The sequence below is a fragment of the Boleophthalmus pectinirostris genome, unplaced genomic scaffold (assembly GCF_026225935.1).
Source record: "Boleophthalmus pectinirostris isolate CB_2022bp ecotype Guang Dong unplaced genomic scaffold, ASM2622593v1 HiC_scaffold_16, whole genome shotgun sequence".
Lineage (NCBI taxonomy): Eukaryota > Metazoa > Chordata > Actinopteri > Gobiiformes > Gobiidae > Boleophthalmus > Boleophthalmus pectinirostris.
In genome coordinates, this window is record NW_026571095.1 from 38192565 (window position 1) to 38202068 (window position 9504).

The window sequence follows — 9504 nt, forward strand, 5'->3', positions numbered from 1 at the left end:
AGACCCCGCCCACGCCGCGGCGACAGGTAAGACCCCGCCCCACCTCAGACCCGCTCGCGGCAGTGGGACTCGTGTAAACCGGTTTGAATCCTGGTGTGGTTCAGGTGGACGTTTGTGACGGAGATGAGCGTGAGCCGCAGCGCCGCCGGAGTCGCCGTGTTCGACGGACGGATCGTGGTGTCGGGCGGCCATGACGGTCTGCAGATCTTCAACACGGTCAGACTCTTGACTCCTCCCCCTGCTCCTGACTCCTCCCCCTGCTCCTGACCCCTCCCCCTGCACCTGACCCCTCCACCTGACTCCTTCCCTTACATCTGACTCCTCCCCTTACATCTGACTCCTCCCTCTGCACCTGACTCCTCCCTCTGCACCTGACTCCTCCCCTGCACTGACTCTCCCCTGCACCTGACTCCTCCCCCTGCACCTGACTCCTCCCCTTACCCCTGACTCCTCCCCCTCTCCCTGACTCCTCCCTCCCTCCCTGACTCCTCTCCCTGACTCCTCCCCCTCTCCCTGACTCCTCTCCCTGACTCCTCCCCCTTCACACCCCTGCACACATTCGTCCACGTTCACACAGTCAGGGTTGGGGTATAAACACACATGTTGTGGTGTTTTGCGCCCACAGGTGGAGAGCTTCAGTCGGCACAGCGGGCGCTGGGCGCCGTCAGGCTCCATGTTGAATAAACGGTGTCGTCACGGCGCGGCGGCGCTCGGGGGGCAGATGTTTGTGGCGGGAGGATACGACGGCTCGGCGTTTCTGAGCAGCGCCGAAGTGTTCCGCTCCGACAGCGGACAGTGGAGCCTCCTGGTGCCCATGAACACGCGCCGCAGCCGGGTGAGCCCTGACCCCTGACCCCTGACCCCTGACAGGTGTTTGTGGACCATTGACTTTGCAGTCTGAGTTTTAGGTTCAAAGGTTTAGTCTTGGTTTAGTCTCGGTCTCAGTCCCGGTCCCGGTCCCGGTCCTGGTCCCAGTCCTGGTCCCGGTCTCAGTCCTGGTCTGTGTGCTTGCAGGTGTCCCTGGTGGCCTGCGGGAGGCGTCTCTTCGCCGTGGGGGGGTACGATGGACAGTCCAACCTGAGCTCCACAGAGACCTTCTGCCCCCTGAGCCGCACCTGGAGCTTCTGCGCTCCCATGAGCTGCCACCAGGGGGGGGTGGGGGTGGGCTGCGTGCCGCTGCCGCCCTCCTGACCCCGCCCCCTGAGCCCGACCCTGCGCGCCGTGGCCCCGCCCCCCGGACTCTGACCCCGCCGGACGTTCTGCCACACGAACATTTTGGACCAAACCGAGACGAGACGAGACAAGATGGAGGACGGTGCCGTTTTACACGCACGGACACGTTTACGTCAGAGTGACCCTGTGGTGACCCTGTGGTGACCCCGAGGTGACCCCGAGGTGACCCTGTGGTGACCCTGTGGTGACCCCGAGGTGACCCTGTGGTGACCCTGAGTGACCCTGAGGTGACCCTGTGGTGACCCTGAGGTGACCCTGTGGTGACCCTGTGGTGACCCTGAGGTGACCCTGTGGTGACCCTGTGGTGACCCTGTGGTGACCCTGAGGTGACCCTGTGGTGACCCTGTGGTGGTGACCCTCCTTGACCTTTGACCTGGGTCTGAGGGAGTTTCTGGAGTTTTTACTTGACAAACGTTCAGTGGAGACGCTGCTCAAACCTTTGGTGAAATAATCTAATTTAATAATAAATTATTAAAACACGACTTTTCCCATGATCCTTCACTGCACACACTCACCTGTCACACCTGTCACACCTGTTACACCTGTCACTCCTGTCACACCTGTCACTGTCGTCACCTGTCACTGTTACACTCTGTACACACCTGTCACACCTGTCGGTCCTGTCACACCTGTCACTCCTGTTACACCTGTCACACCTGTCGCTCCTGTCACACCTGTTACACCGGTCGCTCCTGTCACACCTGTCACTCCTCTTACACCTGTCGCACCTGTCACTCCTGTTACAACTGTGGCTCCTGTCAAACCTGTCACACCTGTTACACCGGTCGCTCCTGTTTGCTCTGCCCACAGACCACACCCCCAACAGGCCACGCCCCCACAGACCACACCCCCAACAAGCCACACCCCCAACAAGCCACGACCCCACAGACCACACCCCCAACAGGCCACACCCTCCACAGTCTCCTCCCTGTTTATCTCCTTGCCTCCTGATCTCCTTTCCTCCTTGTCTCCTTGCCTCCTTATTTCCTTGCCTCCTTGTCCTCCTTGCCTCCTTATCTCCTTGCCTCCTTATCCCCTTGCCTCCTTGTCTCCTTATCTCCTGATCTCCTTGTCTCCTAGTCTCCTAGCAGGTGTTGGTGGTCTAAGATCTTGAGGATTATTTTTAATCTTGTTTGACACGTTTCCTTCCTCACTTCATTTGTGTCCTCGGCCTCGGCGTGTTCTGTCTCCTCGTCTCCTCTTTCCTCGTCTCTTCTTTCCTTCTGTGTCTTCTCCTCTCCTCTCTCCTCTTTCCTCTCCTCGTCTCCTCTATCCTTGTCTCCTCTCTCCTTCTCTCTCCCCTTTTCTGCTCTCTTCGTCTCCTTTCTCCTACTGTGTCTCCTCGTCTCCTCCTCTCCTTGTCTCCTCTCCTCGTCTCCTCTCTCTCCCTCTCCTTGTCTCCTCTCCTCGTCTCCTCTCCTCATCTCTTCTCTCCTTGTCTCCTCGTTTCCTCGTGATGTCATCGTTGCATGTGAAAGCGGTGCACACAGCTCTTCTCTCAGGCCCCGCCCCCTCTCAGGTGAGTCTGTCTGTGATTGGTTGGTTGTTTGTTTGTTTATTCTGAGTTTGTTTCATTTCCAAACTCTCTGTTCCACCTTGTGATGTCATCAGGTGAACAGCTCCTTTTATCGTTAGTTCAGTCGAGATCAAAACTCCAGGACTGAAATGTTCCAGGTGATTCTAGTGAAGGTGTGTGGAGTTTAAAAACACAGTGGAGCACTTCCTGTATCACCACATGATGACATCACCAGGTGGAACAAAGTGTTTTGTCGTGTTAAATCTGCAGGTTTGTGTGAAACATGTGAATGAAACAAAACATGAGTCCAGGAAACAACAACAGAACAGAGATTTAGACCTGGTTTAGTTCTGGTTTAGACCTGGTTTAGACCTGGTTTAGTTCTGGTTTAGATCTAGTTTAGTTCTGGTTTAGTCCTGGTTTAGTCCTGGTTTAGACCTGGTTTAGTCCTGGTTTAGACCTGGTTTACCTGGTTTAGACCTCCTGGTTTAGTCCTGGTTTAGTTGGTTTAGTCCTGGTTTAGTCCTGGTTTAGTCCTGGTTTAGTGGTTTAGTCCTGGTTTAGTCCTGGTTTAGACCTGGTTTAGTCCTGGTTTAGTCCTGGTTTAGTCCTGGTTAGTCCTGGTTTAGTCCTGGTTTAGTCCTGGTTCCCTGGTTAGTCCTGGTTTAGTTCTGGTTTAGTCCTGGTTTAGTCTGGTTTAGTTCTGGTTTAGTCCTGGTTTAGTCTGGTTTAGTCTGGTTTAGTCTGGTTTAGTTCTGGTTTAGTCCTGGTTTAGTCCTGGTTTAGTCCTGGTTTAAGTCTGGTGGTTAGTCCTGGTTTAGTCCTGGTGGTTTAGTCCTGTTTAGTCCTGTTTAGTTGGTTTAGTCCTGGTTCTAGTTCTGGTTTAGTTCTGGTTTAGTCCTGGTTTAGTTCTGGTTTAGTCCTGGTTTAGTCCTGGTTTAGATCTAGTTTAGTTTAGTCTGTGAGGCGCTGTGACCTCTGACCTTTGCCCCCCTCAGGCGTGCCCGTCAGGTGAGGCCCCGCCCCCTCTGCAGGTGATGGCGCACCTGTCTGACGGGCGGCGGCAGGTGCTGAGGCGCTCGGACGACGACCTGGCCTGGATGATGAAGAGGCTGGTCGACTGTTTCCCCGACGACCGCGACACGCTGTCCAATCAGCTGCTGAGCGGTGAGTCGCCCGCTCTGATTGGCTCGTGTGGGGTCGCTCGGCTCTGATTGGCTCGTGCGGGGTCGCTCGGCTCTGATTGGCTCGTGTGGGGTCGCTCGGCTCTGATTGGCTCGTGCGGGGTCGCTCGGCTCTGATTGGCTCGTGTGGGGTCGCTCGCTCTGATTGGCTCGTGTGGGGTCGCTCTGGGCTCGTGATTGGCTCGTGGGGGGGTCGCTCGGCTCTGATTGGCTCGTGTGGGGTCGCTCGGCTCTGATTGGCCGTGCGGGTCGTCGCTCGCTCTGATTGGCTCGTCCGGGGTCGCTCGGCTCTGATTGGCTCGTGTGGGGTCGCTCGGCTCTGATTGGCTCGTGCGGGGTCGCTCGGCTCTGATTGGCTCGTGTGGGGTGGCTCGGCTCGTGATTGGCTCGTTTGTTGCAGGTTTGCTGAAGGTTCGAGCGGCAGAAAAAAATCCAGATCCAGAATTTAAAATCCAAGAAATCAACAAACTCCTGACGACGATCATCCACCTGCCACTCAAAGTACAGTCCTGTTTAGTCCTGGTTTAGTCCTGGTTTAGTCCTGGTTTAGTCCTGGTTTAGACCTGGTTTAGACCTGGTTTAGTCCTGGTTTAGTCCTGGTTTAGACCTGGTTTAGTCCTGGTTTAGTCCTGGTTTAGACCTGGTTTAGTCCTGGTTTAGTCTGCCTGTTTAGACCTGGTTTAGTCCTGGTTTAGTCCTGGTTTAGTCTGGTTTAGACCTGGTTTAGACCTGGTTTAGACCTGGTTTAGACCTGGTTTAGTCCTGGTTTAGTCCCTGGTTTAGTCCTGGTTTAGACCCTGGTTTAGTCCTGGTTTAGTCCTGGTTTAGTCCTGGTTTAGTCCTGGTTTAGACCTGGTTTAGAGTCCTGGTTTAGACCTGGTTTAGTCCTGGTTAGACCTGGTTTAGACCTGGTTTAGTCCTGGTTTAGACCTGGTTTAGACCTGGTTTAGATCCTGGTTTAGTCCTGGTTTAGACCTGGTTTAGACCTGGTTTAGACCTGGTTTAGATCTGGTTTAGATCTGGTTTAGACCTGGTTTAGACCTGGTTTAGATCTGGTTTAGTCCTGGTTTAGACCTGGTTTAGACCTGGTTTAGACCTGGTTTAGACCTCTGGTTTAGTCCTGGTTTAGTCCTGGTTTAGTCCTGGTTTAGACCTGGTTTTAGTCCTGGTTTAGACCTGGTTTAGATCTGGTTTAGTCCTGGTTTAGTCCTGGTTTAGTCCTGGTTTAGTCCTGGGTTAGTCCTGGTTTAGTCCTGGTTTAGTTCTTTTCTCTGTCCTCAGTTCTCTCAGTCTGAACCCGTCCAGACTTTCTTTGGATTGGACCTGGACTCCAGAGCAGATCCAGACCCAGACCCAGACCCAGACCGGACTCAACCCGGTCTCACTGAGGACCCAAACCAGACTAAAGACCCCAGCGAGACCCCGGAGGAGCCTAGAGTCCAGATTCCGGGTCCAGACCAGGTCCTGTTGAGCCTCGTGTCGCACTCAGGTCAGTCCAACATCAAAAAACACAAAACCCAACTTTTGAACGCCGTCCCAGTATCGGCTCTTTGTGCAGTATCGGCTCTTTGTGCAGTATCGGCTCTTTGTGCAGTATCGGTTTAGATCAATACGTCGATCTCGATCCACCAGTCGATCTCCGGCCGCTGCTGTTGGTAATAAACTTGTAGCGGGTGCAGGAGCGTGTGGTACCTGTTGTAGTACTCGGTGGTAGAAGTGTAGTAGTAGTAGTAGTAGTAGTAGTAGTAGTAGTAGTAGTAGTAGTAGTAGTAGTAGTAGTAGTACTTGTAGCGGGTGCAGGAGCGTGTGGGCGTCTCAGTTCGGCCTGTGCGCTCATTTGAAACCCGCGGAGACTCTACGGCGCATCACAAACACACACGCTCCACATGTCCTACTACTACTACTACTACTACTACTACTACTACTACTACTACTACTACTACTACTACTGCTACTACTACTACTACTACTACTACTACTACTACTACTACTACTACTACTACTACTACTACTACTACTACTACTACTACTACTACTACTATACTGCTACTACTACTACTACTGCTACTACTACTACTACTACTACTACTACTACTACTACTACTACTACTGCTACTACTACTACTACTACTACTACTACTACTACTACTACTACTACTACTACTACTACTACTGCTCCCTACTACCTACTACTACTACTACTACTACTACTACTACTACTACTACTACTGCTATGCTACTACTACTACTACTACTACTACTACTACTACTACTACTACTACTAAAACAGCTACCCTATGCTATGGACTCCCTATGCTACTACTACTAAGAATTGCCGATACGATACTACTACTTCGATACACTGCACTTTCGATTCAGTACAATATATTTCAAATCGTTTTTAACTATGGTTCAATAAAAAAATAGGGATGTAACAATAATCAAAATATCCTTATATCGTCAAAAGTGTCATAATAATATCTGGACCATTCACAATATATCGAATTACAAGTCTCTTTGTTTAAATTAACAGTTATTGTGTGCAGTAATAACTAAAAAAACAGAGGGAACTACATGGACCATGATCCTTTGCTCTGTTTTGGTGCAAACTAAGTTCTAAGCACTTTGAAATTTTGTCAAGGCTTTTTCAAACAAAAAAAGTAGCATATTCACTATTTTGTTCGCCTCCACAAAATATTGCAGTAAATATCGTTGAGATGTATATCGTGAAAATATCGTACCATGAAATGTGGATATTGTTTACATCCCTAATAAAAAATAAAGGCTAAATTATGGCCCTGATACTAAAAGTCTTTGTTAAATCACTTCTTCTTGTGCAAAGTTCAAAGGAAACACAAATATTTTAATCCTCAAAACAGTGAAAATGTCAAATGTGTCGCATAAACATGTTTCATTCCTCTAAACGAGCGACAAAACTGTAGCTGTAACAAAATAATTTAGAAAAATATACCAAAAAATACTCTTGGCGATATATCGAGGAGTTTGTTTGGTTTTGTATCAGGTCGATCATTTTGACTTGGTCATTTTGTAAGTAACTCACATGATGAAAAAGTGTGAACACCTCTGGTCTAACTAAATCCTGTTTGTTAATGTAGAGGAGCAGAAGACAAACAGACTGAGCTGCACTTTCTTGTTCTTGTGGTTTTACACAAACATCACGTCTTGGTCTTTGCAGTGGAAGGTGTTTCTTGGTGAACAGTTGGAGACTTTCACTTTGGCGTTAACTTTTTAAATTCATAACCAAGACTGAGCGAAGGATCAGGATTTTGTTTCGTTGTCGCTCCACATACAAAATGTTCTCTGTAAACTCGGGAGGATTTCTTAGTCAGACAAATGTTTCCTTTTTGGTTCTTCCTGTGGATCAATCCTGCCCATCACCTTCACCTTTCACTATTTTTCAATTCCGTTGGGAAGAGAAACAGTTTGAACAGAGGTTTGAGTCACACACATCTGATTCACTTTTGTATTTATGAAGTTCACAAACACATTTCTGGAGTCGTTTTCCGCTGTTTGGATCCAACAACCACAACAATGACGACGTCTGAATCCAAAAACTAAAATATGACAAAATCAGAACCAGAAACAAAAGTGAAATGGTTCAAAAGACTTGAAAAGATCGACTTTGACAACAGACACGTCCCACTGGGAAAACAAACATGGTATCGGCTCTTTGTATCGGTATCGTAATGGTATCGGTTCTTTGCAGAGGTGCTGCGGTGTAACGGCTTCTGTTTGGCGAACACCGAGACCGTTTTCTTCGACCAATGGGAGCGCAGGAGCCAGAGAGCCGGCCAATGGGAGCGCGGCGGGCGGAGTGCGGGCCAATCAGAGCACGGCGGCGGCGGCGGCGGCAGCAAGGACAGACGGTGAGCGGCGGCGCCTCCGTGTCGCCCCCCGGTGTCGCCCCTCGTGTCTCGCGCTCATTCTGCTTCTGTTCTGAGTCCAGGGCCGACACTTCCTGTTTAGGACACGCCCCCCGCTGCGGCCTGGCTCACCTGATTGGACGAGTGGTGAGGGGGCGGAGCCTGAAGAGGAAGAAGGCAGAGTCTTCGTAAGTGGCCCCGCCCCCCCACAGGAGGCGGAGTTTGTGCCTTAGTGTTTGCGGTCGCCGTTTGACACTGTTCCACCCTGTGATGTCATCAGGTGGAGCTTGTCTCTTCAGCTCAGGTCTCGTGGTCTCGTTTACATGAGGTTTTTTAAAAATCTGAATTAATTGTTTTGAATTAAATAGTTCAGAATCTGTTTCCATGGAAACTGTAAAGGTGAAGCTCTTATTTACGTTTGGTTTTTAAAAGTGCGGTGATGCTTTTATTTTGGTGACTTCCTGTGTGAAAGGAAGTTCAAACTTTGACTTGACGTACAAAAAAGAAGCAACGAAAAGACGTCACGGTGAAAACAGCGAGAAACAAAAACAGCCGTGAAAAGTTTGATAAAAAACGTAAAGATAAAAACAGTCGACAGGAGCGAAGTTTGTTTGATTTGTTTGATTTGTGAAAGTTTTATCAGAACTTCTGGTCATTTGTGCCGATTTAACGTGAAATCTGGAAAACTGTTGAATGATGTCATGACCTGAGTTAGTGACACTGTGACCCGGTGATCATTTCTGTTATTTTACATTTATGACACGGCAAGAAAAAGATGAAGAGATGAAGAGATGAAGAGATGAAGAGATGAAGAGACGACTCGTGTGGACGCTGCAGAACATCAGAACATTAAAACATCAGAACATTAAAAACATCAGAACATTAAAAACATCAGAACATTAAAAACATCAGAACATTAAAAAGTTTGTGTTGAAGTTTTCATGTGTTTTATTTAAATGTGTGAATAAAAAATCTTTACACCAATGAAACGTGTCACACTCCTCTTTAATACAGGCGTAACGACAGGCGTAACGACAGGCGTAACGACAGGCGTAACGACAGGCGTAACGACAGGCGTAACGACAGGCGTAACGACAGGCGTAACGACAGGCGTAACGACTCCAACTTTACTCCCTTTAAACAACACACAAGAGTTAGAATGTCAAAGATGTCACATATTTCACATGGGGAGGGCACCTGACACACAGAGAGGACACCTGACACACAGAGAGGGCACCTGACACACAGAGAGGGCACCTGACACACAGAGACACTGACACACACACCGAGGGCACCTGACACACAGAGAGAGGCACCTGACACACAGAGGACACCTGACACACAGGAGGCACCTGACACACAGAGGGCACCTGACACACAGAGAGACACCACACACAGAGGACACCTGACCACAGGAGGACACCTGACACACAGAGAGGACACCTGACACACAGGAGGGCACCTGACACACAGAGAGGACACCTGACACACAGGGATACAGGAGGATGGGAGGGCATCTGGAGGTTCTTTGTGTCTCTCAGGCGCTGGTCCAGATGTTCCTGGTCCAGATGTTCCTGGTCCATCCTCTTGAGGAAGTCCAGGGTGATGTTCAGAACTTCTCTGCTCTCCTCTTCTTCTTCTTCCTCCTCAGAACATTCTGGATCATCTGAGGCCAGGAGCCTGTGGA

At 49.7% G+C, this 9504-nt stretch overlaps 2 protein-coding genes across 3 annotated transcripts in view; both read left to right on the forward strand.

Annotated features, from left to right (window-relative positions):
- Window positions 1-1715, forward strand: part of klhl18 (kelch-like family member 18) — a 10956-nt gene extending 9241 nt beyond the window's left edge. Inside the window, exons 9-12 of one of the 2 annotated variants that reach the window (XR_008631928.1) lie at window positions 105-216; window positions 626-835; window positions 1015-1351; window positions 1461-1715. Coding sequence is in view for 1 of the 2 variants with exons in the window: in XM_055152141.1 (XP_055008116.1) it covers window positions 105-216; window positions 626-835; window positions 1015-1191 (499 nt within the window). In the remaining variant the exon portion in view is untranslated. Of the gene's footprint in view, window positions 1-104; window positions 217-625; window positions 836-1014 lie in introns of both variants that reach the window. The other variant, XM_055152141.1, reaches the window with a different exon arrangement.
- Window positions 1716-3636: 1921 nt separating this feature from the next.
- Window positions 3637-8626, forward strand: LOC129408401 (uncharacterized). Its single transcript, XM_055152021.1, has 4 exons — window positions 3637-3916; window positions 4334-4434; window positions 5215-5422; window positions 7661-8626. Exons 1-4 carry the CDS (start codon window positions 3787-3789, stop codon window positions 7822-7824), a joined length of 603 nt encoding a protein of 200 aa, XP_055007996.1. The 5' UTR covers window positions 3637-3786; the 3' UTR covers window positions 7825-8626.
- Window positions 8627-9504: the final 878 nt, after the last annotated feature.

Coding starts and splice junctions, on each gene's coding strand:
- LOC129408401 (XM_055152021.1), top strand. CDS start 3,787: ATGGCGCACCTGTCTGACGGGCGGCGGCAGGTGCTGAGGCGCTCGGAC. Junction 3,917..4,333: donor GTCCAATCAGCTGCTGAGCG/GTGAGTCGCCCG, acceptor CGTTTGTTGCAG/GTTTGCTGAAGGTTCGAGCG. Junction 5,423..7,660: donor GAGCCTCGTGTCGCACTCAG/GTCAGTCCAACA, acceptor GGTTCTTTGCAG/AGGTGCTGCGGTGTAACGGC.